Here is a 26,553-nt window from a genome sequence, read left to right on the forward strand (position 1 = left end):
CAACCTTTAGTTAGATACTCTTTATTGCTGCTCCCATTTCTCACCGCATGCATGTCGAGAGTGTCCACGCTCAGGTCGAAGGCCGTCAGGTTCATGCTCTCGAACACCTCCTTCAGGGTCTGACCACGGCCGCGGTCCACGTGAACGATCTCCTCGGGATATTTCTTCATGGCTCTCTTGATGAATCGCAGCAGGTGCTTCTGGTTCATGCAGGACGATGCGTGTATGTGTGTGTCCACCTGCGGTTAGGACAGAGAGGAATAGGTGAGAGGCAGATATGACCTCGGATCACATTCCTTCGTCTTGTTCAAAGAGTCCAAATGTGTATTTTGTTAATGCTTTCAACCCACAAGGGTCAATTGATGTAATCAGAATAGTAGTGATGCATTTAATATGTCATTTGTTGGCTCTTACCTTTCGTATGTTGTAGAAGTCTCTGTGGGGAACTTTCTTCTGAGCCGCCAGCTCCTTCATTTCATTCAGGAGGATGTGCATCTGGAATTTAGAGCTCAGGTACTGCAGGCGGCGGTAACAGAAAGACTTCCTGTAGACACCAAACAGATGAAACTAATTTAAAATAAAAACTGAGCATTTAACCTAAGGATGTCAGCATCAGGAAAGAAAATAAAAATCAGCGAAATCTAAAAAGGGAGCTTTTTTCAAATTAGGTTTTTTTTTATTATTAGATTTAATGTGTAAAACAATAATACAAACATTTAACATGAGAATTATTATACAATACAAATGTAATCAGTGTCAAATTGATATACAAAAATATGACTGACTCTAAATTATGTATAAACAAATAATCTATTTATGTATAAACAAATAATCTACTTAATTAGACATCTGAAAAGGGGTGGGAAGAAGTTTACACTTATTTAATCCCACCCCTTCTCCCAAAAACTAAATTATATATATATATTTTTTCTTAAAGAAATACATTTGTAATTGAAAAAACCAAAAAACAATACAAAGCTTTGCATTTACTAAAGTGCTAAATTGACTCATTGAGCTTTAGTACTGCATCTCAAAGCATTATATTCATTTCCCAAACACCTTCTTTTTAATTCGCTCTCAGAGTGACACACACACATTACGTTGAGCTCACTGCCTTAAAGCTCTGAAGCTTCCTAGCAACGTCCATATTAAATTAGCCTGTACACCAACATGCTGTTTAAACTCCCTACCCGACGACAACCTGATTTTGTCCAATGATCTGTGTATAATACTGGTATTGAAAAACACTCACACTGGCCCGTTGATGATGAGGGACATCATCACATTCATGTCTCCAATGTACTCAGTCAGGTCAGGATAGGTCAGGTCCAGTTCTGTGCTTCTGTTGAAGGAGAACAGGTCCAAGTAAAACACAAGACTCACTATATTTTCACTCATTGTCCTTCAGGTACAACACGTACTTGTCCATGTTGGTTTTCTTGGTGTATACATGGACTACTCCACCCACCATCTTGCAACCATAGCCTGTGTCTGTCGGCAAATACTTGGGGTCTTTGTCATAGGGGTGATTCTTTGAGACCGGTGGGTGCACAGGGGCATCTGGAAAAAGAGAAATTGATATTAATATGTAATGTCTTCCATGCTACAAATAAATATCGTAAAATGATTAACAATTATGTGGAAACTGCTCAGACAAAACAAACACAGTGTGCAGGTTTTTAATCACATAGTGGTCCCTGGTGACCGCTGTGTTTACTTTTAATAATAAGATCTAGATTAGAATTTGGCAAGCTGAATAACAATACATTTAAATAAAAAAAAGACAGCTGATGGTGTTTCTCAATCATTTTTCGTCACGTGTTTTGCCCACAGGTTCAGGGTGTGGAGGACGAGATTAGTTATGAAAGTTATTTACCTTCTTCCTGGCTTTTACTAGCTGACTCAATATCAATGTTAATGCACATTTATGTAGATTTATCTTAACGACTGTCAAACTTTTCAAGCTCTAACACAATTAAGACTGAAAGCGTCATCTTTATTTTCAGTTTTTCTATTGTTAGTGATAATTATTTTGGCCCAGATAATCGTGAAAATCAAATGTTATGACTAAAATCATTCATAACACCATCCAACAATCGGATACAACAATCATCTTTGTAGAATTCAACAAAACCTTTTGACTGAAGAATATTTTGCCTCAAACATGCGGCTCTGTCCTTTCTGAAATACACTTTCTAATTGCTAATCCCAACTGTGATAGAATATGTTTGATGTATGCATTAGTTACCGGCATCTACAGGAGTCTCTGCTATATCGTCGTAGTCGGCCAGATCCAGAGGCTTCATCCCCAGCTCCTGGAGGGAGTGAGCGGTGGTCTTACAAAAGTTCTGAATGGATCGCTTTATGTACTTCTCCCGGATAAACAGTGCCTTCACCACACACTTTGCAGCATCTACAAGGTCAACGAAGGGAACCTGGGAAGATATTGATACACAGAAAATGAAAATGGGAACTTACTTTACTGGAGTTAAATTGATAATGAAAATTCAAACAAATCATATGAATAAAATGTCCCCACCCCGCACTTATCCTCTCCAGATATTGAAACTCGCTGGTACTCTCTTTCCAGTGGCAGCTCCCTCTTCTTAAAGCAATTATCAACATTGTCCAAACTCAGCTCCTGCAATGACCTTAAGATACAGAGAGACAAATTAGGGTTTTAAAAGGGGAGAAAGGTAAAACAAGTGAAGACACAAAGGAGTAGCAGGGACATCTCATACATTATTCTGATATGAAGATTAATTGATCTACAAAATAGCAAAAACCTTAATAATTTGCCCAACGAGCTGCACAATGACCAGGACTGTAAGAATGTGTCAGGGTTTAGAGGACATTTAATTAATAAGAGAGTTAATAAGAAAGCAATATAACAATATAACATTTCTACATCTACCGAGTCACCAGCAGAGGGAAGATGTGGCCCATCTGAATACAGTATGCTGATGATATCTCAGTGGTTATGGATACATATTTTAAATAAGACAGTCATGTATGCTTATGGTAATAATCAATTAAAAAGCCTCCACGTAAGAGGTTACCATGCACATTTCTAGGGAAGCAACAACAAAAATTGGCCCATCTTTACACCTTGCATTAAAATGTGTTTAGTGTTATCTGTTTGTAATCGGATAATGCTCCTCAAACACATGAAATTACATCCATATATATAACACAAGTTGAAAACAATTTTTCCATTTTCAATCCACAAACAACAACTGGCAGCATTGGGCTCTAACATGTGTCGAGACAGATAACTAACAGCCCAGACCATCTCTATGCAGCAACAAGGGAAAAGCCTGTTAGAGAAATACAAAATAATCACAGTGTAGCTCGGTGCTGTGTCAGCCTGGACGTTGAGGCAAAAAGTGCTAGTGCTAGTACACCTGAAAAAGTCCTGAAACTGCCTTTTTTTTTTAATAGCTGAATGAGTAGGGGGTAAGTTGAGCCAGTGGGTAAGTTGAACCACCCCCTGTAACCAGGCAACGCCTTATAGTTGTAATGAAGTGACCATAAATTATGCAAGCTCCACCCATTTCTCATTGCCTGTGAAAGAGAGATACTCATTGTGGTCTGGTAAGTAAACATTTTTACAAAAAAACGTTTTTTTGCTTGTCAAAGTACATTTTCTAGATGCCAGCTATATCGGCTGTCATGTAAAAAAAAAATTATCCAGGTTTAAACACATATATTGTATGTTGATGTGTTGGCAGCGTATTCAACCATGTGAATCATTAAGCTAAAGATGACTCTGAATTTTAATGCTAGGCTATTTTTTCTAAAATGGTGGCTATGGGGTAAAGTGAACCATGTAAGTTGAGCCAGTTTTTCCAATGGATAAATTAATGAAGGTAGGCCAAGTTGATGGCCTACCTTGAATCAATTCAATCAAAATGTATATTACAGATATTTGAAAAACTAAGCTTGTATTTGGTTTGTTATTTATAGTTTTTTTTTTTATAGAAGTAATATTTTCACTGCCCTTTATCAAATAATAATTATTATCATTGCCATTGATAGGAGACATCCTGAATTATAGTTGTGTGTTTTCATTTTTACTATGTGTCATTTCTCCTTGCTTAGAGGACAGAATAACTAAAAAATGGCTCAACTTACCCCACTCTCCCCTACACATTTGATTTGGCTGGCATGTGGCAGTGTGGCTCTTTAAGAAGAACCAAAACAATGAAGAGAGAGAGTAGACGTTCGGTAGTTTAAGCTTGACAGAGCGATCGGATCTCAATATGGCGACAGGAGACACGAGACACATTACTATATGGTATTGTATATTGATACCAGTTGAAAATCTAACCAGGTTAAATCATATGTAGGTACAATCTGATACGAAACTGGTTTCAACTCCAAATGTGAATTGGGCCACAGAGAGGTACTGAAAGAAAATGAACCACTAACGAGAAAATCCCTTCACAAAGCATGCATACTGAAGCGGTCTCACTCACTCTAGGTCTGCATCACTGTCGATTTTCATGAAGTCCTGTTTGGCGCGGAGCAAGATCTCGGGCTCAAGCCTTGGTTGATATGCAGCGGCGCAGGACAGTGAGGGCAATGCAGAGAGGCAGTGAGAAGAAATTAAGCACACAAAAAAGGCAGCATTTATGCACAAGCACACACACTCAAATGAGCATCCTCAAACACAGGTTTATATTTACATATGCACAAAAAGAATATTCGGCATTAAGTTTGAGGAGATTGGCACAATGAGAACACATCATCAGTTAGTAGTGGCACACCCTCAGTGATAAACAGGGGCTAGCAGAGATGAGTGTCAGATAACAAAAAGCTCTGTGGTGCAGATTCCATCAACCCCAAGAACAAAGACAGAACCCACCTCCTTATAAAAGTGTGTGTAAGAGAAGAAGAACACCAGGACAGCTACAATCTGCTAGCTAGCCAAGTTGCTGGTTGCTGAAGCTGATAAACCTGTGTGCATTACTGAGTGTAAAAGGTGGGGGCAGGGGAGATCTCTTCCTGAAATAGTGGTATGAATTCATTTAACTAGATGTGTTTGTGCGTCTGCATTTCCTCACTTGATGTCCTGGCTGATTTGCCTCTCCAGGCGGTGCCGTCGTTCTTCCAGCTGCTCGATGGGGCTGTCCTCCGGAAACTCATATGGAGCGCTCCGCATCTCACTATCTGCCATGCTGCGTGTGAACAGCTCCTTGTGCAAACATAGGTTGTACAATGTTATATGGCGTCATAAATTAGAACAGGTCCATTTTCACGGAACTACAGACATATTATGGACTCTAGGGTTTACACAAAACCACCTGCCATTTTGCGTTTGTTTTCCTGATACATTTCTCACTCAACAGGATTACAACTACTTGCCCATTTTTCATAGAAACGTGTAAAGGGTGTAACATGGGAGAAAGGAGAACTCATAACATTATGGAGCAGATACAAAAAGTCCTCTTTTTATTTCCTTGCTGCATTCATGTGGGGCCGAGGCTATATACAGGACGGTCCTGTCCACAACGCCAAATGGCTATATACAGGACCGTCCTGTACACAGCTCTCTGAAATGGCTATATACAGGACGGTCCTGCACAGAAGCCCTGAAATGGCTATATACAGGACGATCCTGTATATAAGGTCTCTGAAATGGCTATATACAGGACCGTCCTGTATACAAGCTCCGAAATGGCTATATACAGGACCGTCCTGTATATAGCCATTTCAGAGAGCTGTTTACAGGACGGTCCTGTATATAGCCATTTCGGAGCTAGTATACAGGACGGTCCTGTATATAGCCATTTCAGATACCTTATATACAGGACCGTCCTGTATATAGCCATTTCAGAGACCTTATATACAGGACCGTCCTGTATATAGCCATTTCAGAGGGTTGTGTACAGGACGGTCCTGTATATAGTCATTTGGCGTTGTGTACAGTACGGTCCTGTATATAGTCATTTGGCGTTGTGTACAGGACGGTCCTGTATATAGTCATTTGGCGTTGTGTACAGGACGGTCCTGTATATAGCCACTCCCTTCATGTGGTATCCAAATAACAGGTTCTGACTCGATCAATTTAAGAAAACGCTTCCTTAAAGTGGACCTATCATGCTATATTTAAAAAATATATTGTAGGGCCATACCTATACAAAACATGTCTGTGAAGTTTTTTTTTTTCAAAATACCAAACAGTTCACCCATTGTAGCCATGCCTCATACTGCTCAAACCCCTCTTTTGAAGCCCTGTTAGAGAAACGCGGATCTTGGGTCCTTAGCTTGAAAAAAAGAAAAGAAGAGGAGGCGGAGCTAATGCCTGATCAGAATTCTACCGGAGATAAAGTTAAATTTGGTTGTGATAAAACTGTTTAAACCACGTCAAGGATTATTTCTGAAACAGTATGGAGCTCAAATGCTTTTTCTCTTGCAGGTTTATCACAAGGTGAGTTCTTTTTTTATTTCCTGCTTTTTAAAAACACATGTGCTCTTCAGTACAGGTTAGCTCTGAGTGTTAGCGAGGCTTGCTAATGTAAACAAAGACGAGATTACGTCCAAAACACGTCAGGCATTGTTTCTGATAGCAACTTTCTGTGGGTCCGCTGCCGATTTGACGTCAGTTCGGATGGAATCTATATCCTCTTGTTGTACACCCGTTTTTAAAAGATTTGGGTACAGAGGAAAAGAGAGAGGGTTTTATTTTCTGACGCTGCGTGAGTTCCCCGACGCACCGGGGACACATATGTATGTTTAAAAGACATCACAAAGTGCATTTTGCATGATAGGTCCCCTTTAAGTCGGAACAACTACTCAAAAGCAGCTTTAAACACGCTTAAAGGAGATTGACAGAGGAGGTGTGCAATTTCAGAAAGCCATTCTAGTTCCTATGTTTTTGTACACTTTAAGAAAATATTCTGGATTCCAAAGGCAGGTGGTTAAATATACATTTTCAAATGAGTTAACTACTAACAACACGTTTCTAGCTAATTCAACATCCAAACATCAGACAGTAACAGCTGATTAAAATATATGAAATGAGCTGTATCTAAAAGATCTCGTGTGATCTGGTTGGCTTTGAATTCTTACCTCGGCAATCTCTTTGTACTTTTCCTCCATGGATGTTCGCAGGTCGATTGGGTAGTGTGTGAGAGAAGTGGATCTCTGGGGCTTCAGGGGCTTCACTCCAGATGCACCGCTCAGGTCTATGGGCAGAGACAGAGGAACGGTTTGTGATAGTTACACATCCCATGTTAAAAACTTATTTTTGTATCTCCGGAGCCCAGTTTACGCAAAGATGATGACTTTGAGTTCTGCAGGGATGAGGGATTTTTGTAAGAAGTCAGAAGAATCAGAAACAGGTCGATTACCAGGTTAGGTTAACTCATACGAGGAATGTTACTTGGTGTTGTGGTGCATACATACAAATAAAACAAAAAATAGAAAACTATTATAACATTGAATATCAGTCCCTATAAGAGCATCCTCTTGGTTCCCTAAACCACAGCTAATGTGATTTGACACATTTTGGTTTACAGATTTCTATTGTTTTCATCTACGCGCATGAAAAGGTTACATTTTCAGTAGGTTCCCTTTAGCCAGAGGTAATGACATTATTTTTCTGCAACTCGAGCCACGCAATGCAGAATCTATATTGATCCTCGTGTTGCTTAGGAAACATCTTATTTAACAATGTTGTCTCTTTTGTTGGTTCCAGAAAGCTTTGTCTGTTGTAGAAAGAATGTATCCGTATTATTTTTCAACAGACTGTGAAACAAAAGTTTGTGAGTGATTGGCATCAATGGCAGATTATGTTGTTAGCAGTTGGCTGTACACTTTGACTATTTTGAGAATATAAAGTACCCTATCAAGAAGTTATGTGTGCGCTGACAGAAAAGGATTAACAATCCACAAAACCTCTCCACACACCAACATACATACAAGTGGGCTTTTCAAGTCTCAAAGGAGTCATAGTGTACAGCCAACTGCATACAGCATCATGTGCCATTGATGCCAATCTCTCTACAAACTAACAATTGTTCATAATTTCACAGTCTGTTGAAAACAGAGACACACATATTGTTTGTAAAAACAGACAAAGCGAACTACTACAATCGCAGACAATCACACTGATGTCACTCTCACACAAAGAAAGGCAATCAATGTTTTTTTCAAGATTGAGCCATTTTTGGCTAAATAAAGTCCTTTGTTTCCTTCATCCAGCAACATGAACACATAAGCCCATTTTTGTTGTATCAACACTGAAGACATCACACAAAAAGACACTAGTGGCAAACATTCAGTCAGAAGATAAACAAATGCAAATAGCTCATAACTATGATTACCTCTGGAGAACTGTATGTCCAACAACAGAAACCGGCTTAAGGAAAGACAGCTGTACCAATAGACACACACACACACACACACACACACACACACACACACACACACACACACACACACACACACACACACACACACACACACACACACACACACACACACACACACACACACACACACACACACACACACACACACACACACACACACACACACACACCACACACACACACACACACACACACACACACCACACACACACACACACACCTGAGGATGACTATAAGAGGGCCCTTGCTTCCCTATAATAGACCAGCTTGAAACAGATGACACCAGATTCAATCAAAGACAACAGTGTTTTCTACACAAAATAGCTTTGTCTGGAGACTGAGGGATTCAGAAGAACATTACATGTACTGATCAGGTACTTTCTTAAGAATTTCACTTGAAAATAACTATAATTTAAAAGGGTTCCAAAGTTATGCGCACACACTGTAATTCACTACCTCGTAATAGGTCTATGGCTTTGAGAGTGGTGTGTTCACTCTCTTCTATAATTGGTTCTGTGTCTGGCCTGTGACAATTAGTCTCCGCCATCTGCTGTCTGCTTACAAGGCTGTGGAGTGTAGGGTGGACAGAGGGACGCTCCACAGTAAACTAATATGAGCAAAACACATTTCACTCAACTTTTAAAGGATGTGAGGTACAGCTTTCCAACGATCTGCTGACAATCAAATGATCAAGGACTTGTGTGATCAACAAATACTGTTAAAAACATTCATCATAATAGCTCAACCAATCAGGGTGTTTAATTATTTGTTTTCCTCCTCAGCCATTGTGGCAGGTCACTGGACATTTCTACAAGTCACACAGTTTTTTTTATTGCCTGCTTTTTCTCAAATATATGTAGGACTTTAGAAATCGCTAAGAACTGTAAACACGCCAGTGCAAGTAGACGTATGGACTTTGACATGTAACCCTCATTAATGATTTGCTTTCAAACATATTATTTCTTAACATAAGGAGCACCTATATGCCATGGTGGCAGGTGATGTGACACTTTTACATGCCACAGTCAACATTGACCTGTATTTGGCAAATAGATGATCATATTATTACCTGCAACTAATATCAACCTGACCGATTCACCATATTTTATAAAGAGTGCAAGATATTCAAATGTTTCAATAAACCAACAGGTGACTCCAAGCAGGCCTATAAACACACATAAACACAGTCACCCCCAGTAAAGTATCCATGCAATCCCCCGGCCTGTCCACAACAGATGACTCATCCCCATCTCGATTTATCTCTGTGACATCATGGTAGTATAGGGCAAGGGTCCAAGGATAGAGCATGGTGTATTCTGTACAGAGAATCGTGATTGTGTAATTTGGTACTAAATAAACCGCATCTAACTGATAGTACACACACACACACACACACACACACACACACACACACACACACACACACACACACACACACACACACACACACACACACACACACACACACACACACACACACACACACACACACACACACACACACACACACACACACCACACACACACACACACACCACACACACACACACACACACACACACACACACACACACACACACACACACACACACACACACACTTCAGGGGACATTACATTGACTTACATGCATTTCCTGGAGACTTATCCTAACCTTAACCACAACCAACACATGCCTAACCCTAACCCTTACCCTAATCAAGTCTTCACCCTAAAATTAATGATTCCCCTCATGGGGACCTCCAATTTGTCCCCATAAGGGAGGCGAGTCCCCACACGTGACTGTGTAAACAGATTTAGGTCCCCACAAGTCTAGTAATGCTAGGCCACACACAGTTTTGGCTCGTATTCTGGTCTACACTGTGATCCCTAATTTGACATCCAAAACCAAGCAAAAAAAACAAGAGACCACAGTCAAAACAACAACCGAGGCACAAGCACATTTATGATGAGCAAGTTAAAGAAAAAGGCTTGTATGCTGCATTCAGTTAACGGTAAATCTCAAAAGTCCCAAAGAGTGAAAGACAGGTCAAGGAAAAGCGTACTATTATTTCCTCATAACCGTTTTTCCTGACATGGTAAATAAAAATGAATATCTTAGATGTCTGGGCCATGATTTAGTCCAACAATCAGAAAAAGTCTAAGACTGTGGGCTTGTCCTCGAGACAAGTGTAATCTTTGCGACTCACTTGTTGTTGTATTTCTGTGAAGCCTCAATATAAGCCATTATGTTTTAGTTCGCAGTTAGGAGAAAAGCAAATGTTCTGCTATACCTAATACCTGGTTATTGTAAGCAACAATATTGTAAGGTTGACCATTGGTGTTTTCACAATATACTGCATGTACTCATTGAGAGTTTTGAGAAATAATGATCAGTAGGCTAATGTAGTTATAATGACTATTTAGGTAAAGACAAATGATAGAACAGCTACAACAGTGTGGTAAGTTCATTTATGTCAATGTATTGTAATGCAGCAAAATCTAGTATGATATACAAAATGTAAGACAATATATAGCATTATATAGCAATATTGATATCATTTCAATACACATTGTCTAGCTATTTTAACAGGGTGGATTGAAAATGCCTCAAATGTAATTTTGAACCAATGCTAGCAAAGAATCTCCGCTTTTTGCCTAACTTCAAACACACCATTTACTGTGAGTGTGTCCTATCTTTTGTAGAGTGAAATTCCTCAACCTTTTTTTTTTCATGTTGCTATCGTGAGTTAATTACTTTGACAAGTGAGTAATAGTTACAAACCACCAGCATACACATCCCTGGGACCTGAGTCTGCACACCGCCCACATTCACTACCCACTATTCACTTTTTTTGTACCCCTAACAGTGACAGTGATCTAGACTCTGTGGAGCTGCTCTATACAGATCAATACACTCCTTCCAGCTCGTATCAGCTCCCTGTTCCTCAGGCTGGATGAAGCAGCAACGTAGCAGAGAAGTCAAACACATTGTACAGTCGTGCCCTCAAAATATTCCAAGACCAGATCCACCTACATCAATTTCACTTTAACCTTTTGTCCTATTTATGGGTATTTTGAAAATAAAAGGACTTTGTATGAAACACACTTCTAGTCACACAAGCACGTATGAAAACGTCCTATCATAATAAACATTACAAGACTTTCTGTACTTGTAGAGCCATTCATCTGCCAGTTTATTTCTACAATAATTCTACTTGTCTGAATGGATGTAATATATGTTAGTGAATGCTGACCACATTTCCAACTGCGTCACATTGGGCTGGAAACAGACCTTGTTGTTAAACAGCTATTCTCAGTGCAATGTCTAAGAGGTAGTGTTCACCACAATAAATTCACCCAAGGTTTCTGGCACTTGGGTGAAAACATCTGGCCTTGCACGGCCTTTTCTGAACAGATTTAAACTTGTTATGCACACTGAACGTCAGAGATGGGAAAAGTACACACATCCTTTACTCAAGTAGAAGTACAGATACTCGTGTTTAAAAATTATTATTACATTACATTACATTACATTGCATTTAGCTGACGCTTTTGTCCAAAGCGACTTACAATAAGTACATTCGACCAGGAAGACACAACCTTGAAGAAAACAGAATCATATAAGTACATCAGGTTTCATAGAGCCAAACATTTCAAGTGCTACTCAACTGGCTTTAGGTAAGCCAGTCCTTTATTAGTATATAAAAATACTCTGGTAAAAGTAGAAGTACTGACTAAACTGTCTACTCAAGTAAAAGTAAAGTAGTATGGGCTTCGAAATTTACTTAAGTAAAAAGTACCCATAACTACCATCTGTTTTAAAGAGTAACTGACCTCCCTTTATATTTATAACAATAATTGCATTGTTAGCTAATGAATGTTTCGATGCTGAACAACGGCAAAATGACAAAGTTCTCATTGGTCCTTCTTTGGAGAAGACCAGGAAATGATGGATACACGGATCGTGTTAAAATCAATAGGCATGCAATGACTCTAAATAATAATGATCATGCCACCAAACACAGATTAAAGCTAAAGTAACAAACCTGTTTTGAAAATGTAAGAAGTAGAAAGTACAGCTATTTGTGTTAAAAATGTAAGAAGTAAAAGTAAAAAGTCATCAGAAAAATAAGTAGTGGAGTAAAGTACTGATACCAGAAAAATGTACTTAAGTACAATAACGAAGTATTTGTACTCCATTACTTCCCACCTCTGATGAACGTGTTGTGGTACTCCTCTCCATTATTTGCCACACCATGACACTAGAGCCAATTATATGTTGTTGACATTTGAACCAGTTAATGTCCAAAATTAATATCAGAAAATAAACTTTTATTTTAAATGTGTATTTAACAAGTTTCGGTTCGTTATAGATAAGATAAATGATGGATCTCGTTTTACTCCGATAACAACGTTTGATCTTTGTTGGATTCATGCCTCAGTGACAAGGAATCAACTCTCATAAGAAAAGGTCATTTCATTTTGCATTAAATGTTTAGCAGGTTGCATTGTTCCTGTAATTGAAGCAAACTTGTTTAAATGTCTGTTAGTAAAACACTCCTGAATAACTACTGTTGTGGCTCCAATGTTTAAAAGATATTTCACTTTATTCCCTGAGAGGAAGAGTGATGACATACACTTTACAGGTTCCCTAGCAACCACAGATGAGAATAAACCCCTACAACCTCAACAAACATTGCTGATGAAATGTGCCAAAGTACTGCTTGCAAATTAACTCAGTGTATGACTAAATGAAGATCTGCTGGAGATGCAAAATTACATTCAAATGCAGCAGAAAAACTAAGATAATTCTCAGTACTGTGGTATGAACATCTTCCTTTACTGCTTCTATGCAACACAAAAAGCCTTTAATAGGAAAGGGATAAGTAATGTTAACACATGACGTCCCTGCTTTAATTATCTGCCAATCACTAAACCTGCCTGAGAGGTACAGCGTTGATGCAGTTCTGAATACGACATGTATTTATTTCCAGCTTTAGTAGCACCTTATCAGCATCTACAACTCTTCACTGCCTTTCTGATCTACTGCACACTGTCCCACAGCATGTGTCATACACTGTACATGTTTGTTTTCGCGCACTGGCACACTCCAAGGATCTCGGTGATTAATCCACGGGGGCAAAATTACCGCATCATAGATGACTGTAGCAAACGGCAGCAGATGTCCCAAATGTTCATTCACTGTAACATCCAGACTCTGCAGTAAACTAAAGGCACACATCAAGCTTTCCAAATATCAGTGTCGCAGCAACAGACCCACCTGACAGACGCAAGATGTATTTCTGTCTCTCTCTTAAAGAAACCCCCTCCTAATTCCTACATTTCCTCCCACTGTTTTCTACATGCTGTCAGGTATTCCAGTGCGACGCAACTGTGTTCCCTGACAGCTCATCGGTCACTGTGAGCTTGTGCGGTATTTATGGAGCGATAAGTACCATGCATCACACAGAACTACTGTAACTTGTAGCAACACAGTATTTACATACATTATACGGTACTGTTTGTCATTAAGCAGCATGCATGGTACAGTACCTCTAACTCCCTGTCTTCTGTTTTCACAGTCTCCGTTACAGTCGCAGTGGCCTTGTCTGAGCTCTTGCGGGATGCTGGGACATGTAACTAGGCCTGGGACGGCCGATGCACCCTCCACCGCTAACACAGTGAGAGAGCAAGAATGACACGAAAGAGAGAAAAGAGAGGGATAGGATACACTCTCTCCTCAACACAAGCTGCTCTAACAGCAGGATCACACAGTCCTCTCTTTTGTCTCTCTTTCTGCTTCTCCTGTTGTAACTGTCGTCAGCTCCAGGCTGATGGAGCAGTTTTTTTCCCCTCTTTCTTCAGATGTTCTCTCTCTCTCTCTCTCTCTCTGCCTCTCAGCTGCTTCCTGGATAACGCCGGTTTTCAGTGCACAGCCTTCAAGCTCCCGGATTTAAATACTGGGTTGGATCATACCACGTGGCAGAGGAGGGGAGGGACCAGGGGGAACTACTTCAGCCTCTATTGTGCTGTAAAATGGAGGAGGCCCAGCATTTCTGGCAGGCCCCACTTCATCTCTACCCCCATCTTTTTATTCATGCTGCGGCGCGCAAACCTTTAAATCAGGTTATAAATACCAGATGTTCAAAACAATTATTACAGGCCCATTAAAATACATGTTTAATTGCATATGGATTCAATATTTGTATTTGGTATGTTTAATTTCATCACTAGATGTTCCTCATGTTTACCAACACTGAAGCACAGTTTTAAAAGAGTTGGCTTGTGTTCTAATTTATTAATGTTATCTTATTCATTTCTTTTAATAAGCTTATGTGCATTTTATTTTCTTCTCCAGCTTGCTGTTGATGTGTTTTTAATGCATCCATGCAGCCAAATGAAGACTTAAACAAACCCCCACCGTGTTGTTTATCATTTATGTAATTGACAAAGGTTTAAATTCAATATCTGAAGTAGTTTTTTCTAAATCATCTCTTGTCTATATATGTAACACTGTATTTGTCTCCACTTGTCCTTCACTGTCCTGTAATCACTCCATAACAACACAAATTGTATTTGTGAAGTCAATTATTGTTTGACTGAGCATGCAAGTATATGAGTTCATTAACATGCTGCATGCCATGTTGCTTTCTCCCCGGATCACATGATGCCAGGGGCGACCGTTTCCTTCCTCTCTCACATGACTGCTGTGTGGCAACAGGAAGGCCTGCTGTATATCACAGTGCACAATAATCTGTGAAGCTTCTTTTTAAATTCCATCTTTAGATAAAAAAATCATCAATGTATCCAGATATGAGACATACACAAACAACAATGGGGGGGGGGGGACGATAGGCGTCTACCAATCAGACGGTTCGATCAAAGCCCCTTGCAATGAACAAAGTGCCTTTGGGCAAAATACATAAAGCCCTAATTCCTCCCATAGGCATTTAGTCTACGATATGTAAATGAACGTAAGTGCTTTAAAAGCATGAGGTAAATAACATGTAATATAATGCTACATGAAAGACACACAGAACCTCCTCCCCTTACTGCGCAATATTTGTGCGATAAAATACTAATGACCGGGATGTAACAAAAATCAATCCAAAGTCACTGTATTTGACAGCTCGTCTGAGGCCTAAACAACACCATAAATTAACAATATATTTGGACATTTCTGCTTAAAAAATACACTACTATGTGTGCAAGATAGATAGGTCAATCATCTTACAATAATTATTATTTTTTTTAAATCAGGATTGAGATTTTGAAAAGCCTAGAAGTACATTGCTCATGACTTTGACTTAAATAACAAAGAAACAAATGTGTCCTCTATTTGGAGAGAGTGACGCTTAATAATGTTTGGGAGATCTTGGCACCATGAAAAAGAACAACAGTTGTGTAGACATGAAGCTAAGGAATTATCAAATGTTTGATAATGTTTCACATTATAGTACATGATATGCATTATACCATACATACAGCAAGTGAGGCAACAGAGGCTGTGTTTGCAACCCAAAGCTAGCTCCAGCATCAAAACAGACATAAAACATCTCTGGTAACACGATAACCATCATTTGTGTTGGTCCGTATCTTAAAAGAGTAACCATAAACGTTATACTCATTAAAACATATTACAGCTAAATATATATATACATATATATTTTGAGTAAATTAAGTTTATTTGCCTTGGACGAAAATACCTTTAATAGTGGTAGGAACTATGACTGAAATGTACTGGTGATGCCATGTTAAATTGCATTTTTTTTGTACCTATAGACCAGTGTTTCTCAAACTTTTCATACCAAGGACCACTTAACCAATAAAAAAACACTCGCGGACCACCTAACTCCACAAATATCCAAAAACACATCGTTTTTCTAGAACAGATTACAAATCGGCTGAAAATGGTATAAACAAGTGGCAACATGTGTGATGAAGGTGTTGGCTGGGCTATATCGTGAAACTTAAGCTCGCTCCATTGTGGAGATATTCCCGCGAGAGTGCGGAAAACTTAAATTTATTTATTTCAAATGGGAAATGTTACCAATATACTCACGGACCACTAGGGGGCACTCACGGACCACCAGTGGCCCGCGGACCACACTTTGAGAAGCACTGCGTATAGACGATATTTTAAATACGGAAAGTTCTCAAAGAATTGAAGTGTGAACATAGAGGTGTTAAACAGGGGTTTCTCCAGAGGAATGCTACGTTCAGAATCCTGTCTAACCAGTTACAACCACCTGTACCTGTACGTGTGGAGGATAAATGCGTGTTTCTGAATATTGAACAATCCCTTGCTTTAGGCATTTTCTTGATTGTAAATTATAAATTGATAACAGTTTGCACACAACAATAACATTAAATGAAAAATGTGTTGCCTAAAGCCACACAAAGCACATGTCCACTTTTATTCTTTAAATCACATTTCTTGAAAGTAACCTGAGGTTTAGCATCTTCTTCAGCCCCAGCTCTCGCTTTCAGCTCTAACCGTGTTTTTCCAACATGTGTTTTTCCCAAGACACTAATCAAGTGAGCACGTGGGAGGAGCTGTGCACCTTATTTGACTGCCTTTCTCCCAGAAGGACACACAAGCTGGCGTTATTGCAAAGACCCCTGTCAAAGCAAATCTAATCTCTGACCCTGCACAGAAATACCCCTGTGAATAAAAACAGGACAAACATTCCATCAAAACACTCGTGGCTTCTCAGGGTTTAGGCTGATGCTGTGTATGTCTCCTCCTAAGTCGGGACATTTCACTAAATAATAAATCCTCCTTGCAGTCCATCACATATACAAAAATATTGGCTGTATACTCCCTTACATCAAATAAATGGGCACTGCATATACACACAAACTCCCAAAAAAAACAGCACACACACATTCACACTCCCCCCTCCGATCCTCTGTGATTATCCAAAGTCCTGTCCGGTCACCAAACCTCTTGCCTCCTCTCTCTGTATCTGAATATAGCAAAGGAGGAGCACTGTGTCATTTGAAACTGTCAGCATGTAGCACAAAGTACTGAGCACCGCTCAGACATTGAGAGGTTAATCGTCCATTCCTAAGACCAAAGGTGCGTCAGGGATCAGAGCCGAAGGCAATAAAAAGGGTGCTGCTTCACAGAGATGGCTAAGTGAGGAGGCCTCTGATAACACCCAACCTAAAAGTCTGAATAAATAAATGGATTCATCGTTTAGTATATGCAAAGGTAAAAAGTTGGACAAATGTTTTACACTGGATGCAAAAATGTAAACACAATGAAAGGAAGAATTTGCTATTTGATATCCCCTGATGTCAAACAATAAATATCACATTAACAATGTTTATTAAGGCAGGTGATAAACTGTCTGACTGAACCAATGACTACATAAGACAAATTATATAATGTATTACTTAATATCCCACTCACCGAGAATGTGTGATTTTCTCTTAAGAGGTCACTAATGATCAGTTGACTTTGAAGAGTGTGTGCTGAGAAACGATATATGTGTTTTCATCTTTGTCACACCAAGGCAGTGGTGGGCGAGCTCTATACTGACTCATGAGGTTACAGGACAATAAAAGCCAGCCAGGGACCAGACATCAGCTGATGCCGTTTCATCTGTGATCAATGAGGTGGACTCTGAGAGCAGAGACTTACCAAAGCAGCATGCTTAAATTGTACATCAGCAATGAAATACAACCCCCTATGTGTTTTAAGCATCATCTGTCAGCCTGCAGATCACCCCAGGGAGACATCGAGTCAAACTGCTCTGAGCATGCAAGTCTGTATGTGTGTTTATGTTTTGATTCAAAAGGATATGTATTGTACCTCTGCTGGTTATCTACTCGCCCCAGCAACAGGCCCACCTGGTGTTACAGCTTTCGAGGCCTTGATTCCTGGTCCTACAAAATCTCTTTTCCAGAACTGACACACTTCCTCTGTTACATGGAAGCAACTGTGCTATTCATAGCAAAAGAAAGCCCTGGAATGTTCCATCCAAACACAGAGCTAACTGATCCTCACTCATATCTGACTGCCGAGCAGCCCAAGACCCCGGCCACTGACAACCAGCCACTTGTTTGAAAATGATGGTCTGACTGTACCAAGCACTTTTGTGTCAGAGACTCTCCCTAGTGGTGAACTGGAAAAGTACAGAACTGTTATTGATATGCTGCTTAAAGCTTTTCACAAATAATGTTCAAAATATTCAGGCGTTTGCCAGAATAAAAACCCTGTAAATCACATCAGGGATTGCATTTGTTTAATTATTGGTATTTTCATTTTTAATCTAATTGTTGGCATACCTTTAGTTGCTATTCGTTCCAAATGCGTCTCCTCAACACTTCAACTTTGCTCTGTCTTTTGTAATGAAGAAAGCAATTCCACCTTTTAAGCAGGTGTAGGTAATACAAAACCACAAGGTTATGGGGCCCTGTGCAGGTGCTCCATGTGTCACAGGTTTCAGTTTGAGCAGGGTAAGATCAATAAAGCAACAACATGTAGATGTGCTAATGATCAGGTGAGGACAGCCCCCCAGGGGTAATCGACAGAGCCCACAAGATTAGGTAAGTCACAAGACTACAGAACACAAAGGAATTCAAGAGAGATAGTCACATGACATGACAACAACCGCATTTCTGATAAATAATCAACCAGCACAGGGAGACAATTTACCAGACAGCCTACAGATTAAATGTACAGAGGCCAGTGTCAAGTTAGAGGCCTGTGAGTTAGTGGAGATCAGAGCCTCTGTATGAGATCAGATCACAACAGAAAGCGCAGCAGTGACTCATGCTGGAGAGAGGAATTCCCTGCACCTCTCTGGCAGATTTTAAGAGTCTCTATACATCACGTCATATAGCTTTAGCTGCAGAGCTCGGACATTAAATATTCTGCTTCATGTGATGCAATGAAGGTCCAGAGAGAGCAGCCTTCACGCAGAGACAGATCCCTGCAGCTGAGAAAAGGGACCATGCAATCAGTGTTTCCACCCACAATTTTTAAATGTGCAGGAGATAATACAAATAAACCTCAAAGGAATGTAATGTGCGGTGGAGCGGAGATATTGCTGAGGTTGCTACAAGAGGTAACACAAGAAATATGGAGGGTTACAGATCATGACTCCTCAAGCTGCTGCATCAAAAGTGCCAACAGACCGTAGTGGTCAGATGGAGGTGCTGTAATGGGTGGCCTACATGTGGCTCCTATGACGGACTGGGAGTGCAGAGGGCTCAGCCGAGCGGCTAATTGAGAGGACTTAAATGACTGCATGGATGGAGAGACCTCTAAGTTATTTATTACTGCAGCAAAGACAGGCTTCCTCTGCAAATACAGTGTTTGTCAACGTGAGTTACTGCTTGAGATCTGCTGTGGCATCTCTCCCAACACTCAATATGTGTGCTGTGGCCCTGAGGAAGTGGCTTCAGATTAAATCAATATTACCATTGAATTGCCTTATAGATACATTGCTGGTCTAACTTTCTAGTTTCTCTCCAAATATATAATTTAGCTTCAACTTCAGAAGGTAATAACAGAGCTTTGATCATTTGGCCTGCATCCCATCGCAGTTAAAAGTTAATGAAACCTCTACACATAACACTAATTAATACACTAACATGTGCCAGTAAGAAACAGGCCTGTGGTGAGTCCAATTAAAATGCCAATAACTAATTTCTTATTCATAGAATAACATCTGAGATAGAAGTGATTTACAGTTTGACATTTATAAAGCAAGGTAAAAAGTCCAGAGGTCATTGTAACTAAAGCAAGCAATACAAATATGAATTAACACTCAAGGTGTTTTACGTTTTCACTATGGGATGCTAATGGAGGAATCTATAGCTGCAGTCACAGAATTTTTTTTTATATGAGGTTTGTTTTTCTCCACATTGATTTTGGTCAACACATTAAGGAGGTTATAATGAGAGGTGCAGTTGCAAGATAAAATGATCCCACTGCTCTCTAACCCAAGCTAACGAGATAAGGAGGATCCAGTAGACACATGATAAACAGCTGTCGCTACAAGGGGGGCAAAGAGGCCTTTTAAGGGCTCGGTACATCTATCCAATCATACAAATATCACTTCAACATTCATAAACTGACAAAATGCACTTTAAAATGTTCATCTCCATCAATTGCCATCCAAACAAGTAAAATACATGTTTTAAATTTGACCCAGGGCAGAAATAATCAGTATTATAAGGGGTGCATTTTTTGGGCGGCCACACCACACAACTGCTATCTCTGAAAACACTTTCTATAACCCACTAGTGTGTTCTGCCATCAGCCTGCATTATGTAACAGTAAAAAGAGCAAAAGCAGATTCATATCCAAAAAGTTTAGCTGTGTTATAATGTATATGTTTATGTATTAACATATCAACAGCAGTGTCTGTTACTGAGCAGTCAGCATGGTTTTAGTTTAGAACAGTTTCAAGTTCAGCTGACCTATTGAAGGGTAGATTAACAAAATAAAACAACCATTCAAGCTATTGATAGATAATTTAATATAACTTATCAAATCAAACTTCCAAGCATTTCTTGAGTCATGCATCACGAATATAAGGCTGTGTGGACATGCAGTGTGTTTTTAACTTTTTATCCATATTTTCTAACATTTCCAACAACAAATGAACTAATGAATACAAAAATAGTATCAATAAAATAGATTAGTTGCCACCTTTTAGTTACAATTGCATTGAAGATCCACACAAAGCAGCATGCATCAGGAATACAAATCAAAGCTTTAAACACATTTACCAAATGTCTCAACAATGGACACAAAACTAAACTGGGATCTAAACTAGAGTTGCAGTGGTCCCAATATCTGGATCCTCTCTTTTTGCCCCTAGTGAGCAGCATAGATCCTTAAATGCCACTGCACAAGCATCTGTGTGATGTTCTCACTATACATTGATGTATCATCTGGGAGTTCACTCATTCCTTCTACGGACCCCCTCTCCCCCACTCACCGGGGCTGGTGGTGCTCTGCAGACTCCCCCTTTTGCAAATGAGGGATTTAGGTTTAGGCTTCCCTTGTCCATCGTTGTTGGAGGAGGAGGAGGAGGAGGATGACATCTTGCCTCCTGTGCTCATGTTACTACTGGAGCAGAGTGAGTCAGAGCGGTGCAGTGGCCAGCAGAGGGAGAGAGCAGCAGCAGCTCTAACGGGGGAGTGGGAGAAGCTCCTCTGCAAAGTTGGCTCCTCCTCCTCCTCCTCCTCCTCCTCCTCCTCCTCCTCCTCCTCCTCCCTCCTCCTCCTCCTCCTCCTCCTCCTCCTCCTCCTCGCCAGCAGCAGGTCAGCAGGCATGTGGCACTGCGACGAGGTGAAACCTTATATATACAGTCTATGGGTGAAACGCAGCCCAAGGCTTCCCCGGCTCCTGCTGGAAGCTCATTCCCTGGTTGCCCTAGCAATCAGGGAATGAGCTTCCTGAAGCGAATGCTGGGAAAAATAGCCACAGTGGAGGCCATTGCAGATCAAAGTGTGTCGCTATCATGTTCTAGCATGGAGACATGCTACCAGCTGAGCACCAAGGTGAGGGAAGGACAAACGTGTTTTCACTCACCTAAAAAAGGAATAAGATACACTAGATATCTAGAGAACGGGATCTAAATTAACGTTAAGTCACCAAACAAGACTACAGATAAGCTCACAACAACTTAGTGTGTAAGCTGACTAGTAAACTCTCCCTTTGATGCAAAATTCAGAGGAGAGTCAGACAGCCTTAAACCAACAGAGCAGGCATGATGTATTATAAACAGTGACAACCCATTCCCAGGAAGCATAGTTATAAAACCTGTGACAAGTACGCACCACTTCCTCTCATGGTTCCTGATGTTTAAAAGCACTGAAGTTCATTAAATATATTATAATTTGGAAGTCTAGTAACCAGAACCACACAAACTTCCACAAGTCAGCCGAGCCTAAGCAAGTAAAACATGAACAGTTGTTGTTTTGTAATTTACCAAAACTGAAAAATACTAAAATATTGAAGATTAAGAATGTTTAATCTCAAAGATCAATTTGCACATACTCCACAAAATTGCATCACATGTGCTGTTTGTTACTGAAGCTCAAAATACACTTACTATAGTATATATTATAAGCCTTGTATTGTATTTTGGGCTTTGGGAGCCATCAGTAGATAAGTCAGAGCAAGAGAGCTACAAAAAGAGAGTAGAGATCACCACCTAGTGGCATGAACTTCTTATGCAGTTAGACAAAAATGTGTTTTTCTCGTCTGAGCACACAAATGTTGATCTAGCAGCTTCAGTTTGAGCAAATATACAGTACCTGCAGTTTTATAACCTTCTAGCACTGACAACTTTATTACTAAGCAATTATTTAACCTCCTCAACAACCGACCTCACATACTCAAACACTTCAGAATACAACTTATTTGATGCAACTGAAGGATTATGATTAAAAGAAAACTGGCATTGGGACTACATTTGAAAGACTTTGAACACAACTTTTGAGTTTCATTATGAGGACGGTTACATATTTAGAAAGTTAAGAAATGAGTGGATCACATATATAATACTACAACTTCATCTGAGTCTAAGCCCAAAACACTAAAATCTCAAACTGATCTCTAAAACTAATTCACAAACTACAAGCCTGAATGAACTAACCCTAACCCTAAAAACAAAGACACAAGCATGTTTAAACTATGACCTGGAGTTTAAAAAAACAATAACAAAACTTAAAATGTATCCTTCCTATCAAATAAGCGGGACAACAATATCTTCCTGATGAGTTCCTGACAAAAGTCAATGTTTACCTTTTATCACGTTGAAATAAAGGTCTTGTTTTGTCTCCAGCCTTTTCTAAAGTCTGACCCAGTTTTTGAGGGCTGACGCTCACCATCTGGTACAGAGGCCTTGAAACTAAAAACTAATCTACCGCTTTGGCTATCAGACATATTTCTGAATCCAAATGACTGATATTCTCTTACCTTGGTGGCTCTTGTTATTGCTCCTTTGGTTTCTCTTTGCTTCTTCTGTTTGCTTAAGCAGTCTGTCTACCCTTTTGCTAAAAATGAGACCACTGGGTATAACTGGCAGCTTGTTTGTTTTTTTCCACTCCTTTAGAGCAAAGCTCATGGATTTCAGTTCAATGTTTGCAGAGGTCATACAACAAAAAACCCAGTGTTCTCACTTTCCATTAAGCTTTTTATAGAAAATGTGGAATGTGAAACCCAACTGAACAAAGTATTATTTCCTTTAATTAGAGCAAGTAGAGGGCTACTGCCAAACACAACTGATTGTGACCATCTGCAAAAACTAAACTGATGCGGAGAAATTCGTTTTTTTGTGTCTTTAGATAACAGTTAGTGTGCTCATGTATTTCCCAAAAGCATCACTTTTGCTTGTGACATATGTACTTTTCAACACGTGTAGCAATAATCTTCAAAGTTTAATACTTTAACTAAAAACTGTTATATTATATTATGCAAAGTAACCACTGGTTTTTCAGAAGATGTACAATCTCCTTTGATTGTATCAAGGCCAATAAAGACAATGATTTGCCCAAGATAGATCTCTGACTTAAAGAGTCAGAGATTTCAGCTGTTATAAAGAGGTTATATGTTCAACATGGAGTTACGCAGTTCGCTTGAGATCTTTTAAGCTAAACGTCCCGTGTCTTAAATTAACAATCACTTATAAACATAATTTAGTGCAGAGGTGAAGAAGTAGTCAGATATTGTACTTAAGTAAAAGCAGGACTACCAGAGTGTAGGAATACTCTGTTACAAGTAACAGTGCTGCAATCACAATGTTACTCGAGTAAAAGTACAAAAGTATTAGGATCCAAATATATTTAAAGTACCAAAAGTAAAAGTGGACATTCTGCAGATTGGTCCATTTCAGAATAATATATATTATATGTTTTGATTATAATTATTGAAGCATTAAAGTGTTCTCAAAGCTGGTAAAGGTGGAGCATGTTTCAATAACTGTGTATACTGCAGGGTAGCTTGTGAATGTTACTCCAGGTGTAACTAAAGTCTGATTTAAGGTGTTGATTATATTTCACATAATTATTCCAAATCTGCAAAGTAACCAAAGGTATTAAATAGATTTTGTGGAGTAAAAGTACACGATTTACCTCTGAATTGAAGGGGAAGTAGAAGTACAAAGTAGCAAAAAAATGCAAATACTCAAGTACAAGTTTCTCAAAATGGTATTTAAGTCCAGTACTTGAGTAAATCTACTTAGTTACTTTACACAACTGACTAAATGCTTGTAATAAGTTATTGTAATAAATGAAAGATGTTTTCACTGTGTCATTGCTGGTTGACTTACCACCACCTGACATGGTTGAGTACAAGCTGCGAACAGCCTGTAGTCCGCCTGCAGAAAACACAAAGCAGCAGACCTTAGCCAGATACACTCACAGGAGATAGCTAGCAAACTGATAAACTATCAGCAGAGACCTGGACGGTCATCTCTTAGATATAAACAACTTTCCGTTATGGTTTCTAAACACCTTTACGTGGCTGGCTAATATTACGTTTTAAATTAACTTTTTGTTACCACACAGACGATTTAACACGACCTTCACTTAACGTGTTATTCCTTTAGCCGTTAATAAACAACCAGCTGACGTTAGTGTTTCGTCGGTTAGTTTACGTTACTTAGTGAAAAGCTGACGACAAGTAAAACAAATCCAAATAAAATATATTAAAACATAACAATTCAGGCTAGCAAACTATTAATTAGCAAGAATTGAACTTTACCCGTGCTCGAGTAACGTTGCGTGTTTTTGTTTTGACGTAAATCCCTTCTGTTTCCTCAAAAGACGCTTTAAAGGAGACACCGCCCATTGTGACAGGCGCGGTTCAAAGGTCTTTTTGAACACTCAGGAACACACACAAGTGTTTTGTTAAGGTTTGTAAAACTTAAAATATTTCCCCTGAATGTAGTTGAGAAGCTTAAAAGTAGGTAAAGTAAACTCATGTATGACCAATGGCCACATCCCACTTGTACTGTCGGCCTCTTTCCCCTTATTACACCAGCTTTAATTATGATATTAGCTGGACAATGCATTGTTTACTTAAGTTGCTGTTAGGACATTTAACCAACAGCCAGACAGAAATAAATAAAAAAATGGGAACACTGTTTGCTGACTCAGGGCTTTCAAGACTGAAGTCCAAGATTTGAACGGTGTGTGTCACTTTGTATGTACAAGAAACATGTCCCTCACACATTTACTTTTGTGAAATGTTTACATGGGCCTGGATAGTTTAAAAAAAACTCACAGTCCATGTCCTTTCCAATTTTTTTTTCTGCCAAAGAATCGAGCGTCACTCTTGTCCATCTCCTTTTACTTCTTTGTGATAGGTAGTGAGTGACAGAAAACATCTGGAGTCAACATATTGGGTAAGTTCAGTGACAGTATTTGCCCTTACAGCGCAAGGTCTGTCACAAGTACAACTGAAAATAGAGCCCAACTTTCTATGGGATTACACCAGCCACAATGGCAAATTAAGCTAGGGCTATAAAGCCATTCGGCCCTTTTATAATTACAGTAACTCAATAATCTACATTATGTTTAGGCCTTGGTTTAATATGTTTTCTCTAGCTATGCCCTTTGCCCTCTTTCAGACATTCTGAGTCCTGATATTTGACTCTTTTTTTTGCTTCGGCTAAGAGCAACCCCTGTTAAACCTATTGTCCTGAAATTCTTATATTTTCGGTTTGCAACTTCTCCTTCTATAACCTATGTGTTTTGCTCTTTACAGTTAGTTTTAATCTCAAGACATAAAGTATCCCATTTTCAACAATAGTTAAATTGTGCATTGTATTACATCCCTATTACCAGGTTATTTAACAGGTCGAAAAAAAGCTTATCTCTATGTTGTTTCGTTTGCAAATAAAATATATATATATATTATAAAAGAAGTTAAGAGTCTTAAAATGTAAATGTAAAAACTAAAGTCATTAATGCAAAGGACTCCAAGATTACCAATAATAAATAATCAATGGTCATTATAAACAGCAGAATAGAGCGTACAGTTGTCTCAGTTAACAGAGATACTCACACAAGCAATCCAGAGATTGTGGGAAAAAAACAACAACAACAGAATAATGTCAGCTCTGATTAAGTAGAGACTATATTTTAAGAAGTCTCAGATAAGGGCGTCTTGTTGGATCCCAACAGAGCATGCTCCTCCTCCCGCCCACCACAGCACTGAGA

At 39.3% G+C, this 26,553-nt stretch overlaps 1 protein-coding gene across 8 annotated transcripts in view; it reads right to left on the reverse strand.

The window, feature by feature from the left end:
• The window catches only part of LOC117551079 (AMP deaminase 2), a 32,541-nt gene extending 7,357 nt beyond the window's left edge, over positions 1-25,184 (reverse strand). Inside the window, exons 1-11 of one of the 8 annotated variants that reach the window (XM_034223783.1) lie at positions 25,094-25,184; positions 24,660-24,707; positions 7,075-7,190; positions 5,067-5,194; positions 4,479-4,547; positions 2,540-2,651; positions 2,249-2,435; positions 1,422-1,560; positions 1,253-1,342; positions 415-544; positions 45-239 (exon numbers count right to left, since the gene is read on the reverse strand). In XM_034223783.1, coding sequence (XP_034079674.1) covers positions 45-239; positions 415-544; positions 1,253-1,342; positions 1,422-1,560; positions 2,249-2,435; positions 2,540-2,651; positions 4,479-4,547; positions 5,067-5,194; positions 7,075-7,190; positions 24,660-24,672 — 1,179 coding nt within the window. In that variant the 5' untranslated portion in view covers positions 24,673-24,707; positions 25,094-25,184. Of the gene's footprint in view, positions 1-44; positions 240-414; positions 545-1,252; positions 1,343-1,421; positions 1,561-2,248; positions 2,436-2,539; positions 2,652-4,478; positions 4,548-5,066; positions 5,198-7,074; positions 7,191-13,911; positions 14,155-21,320; positions 21,444-23,308; positions 23,389-24,659; positions 24,708-25,093 lie in introns of those variants that run through there. The other 7 variants (XM_034223782.1, XM_034223787.1, XM_034223785.1 and 4 more) reach the window with 7 other exon arrangements.
• Between the last annotated feature and the right edge of the window lie 1,369 nt (positions 25,185-26,553).

This window comes from Gymnodraco acuticeps, unplaced genomic scaffold (genome assembly GCF_902827175.1).
Source record: "Gymnodraco acuticeps unplaced genomic scaffold, fGymAcu1.1, whole genome shotgun sequence".
NCBI lineage: Eukaryota > Metazoa > Chordata > Actinopteri > Perciformes > Bathydraconidae > Gymnodraco > Gymnodraco acuticeps.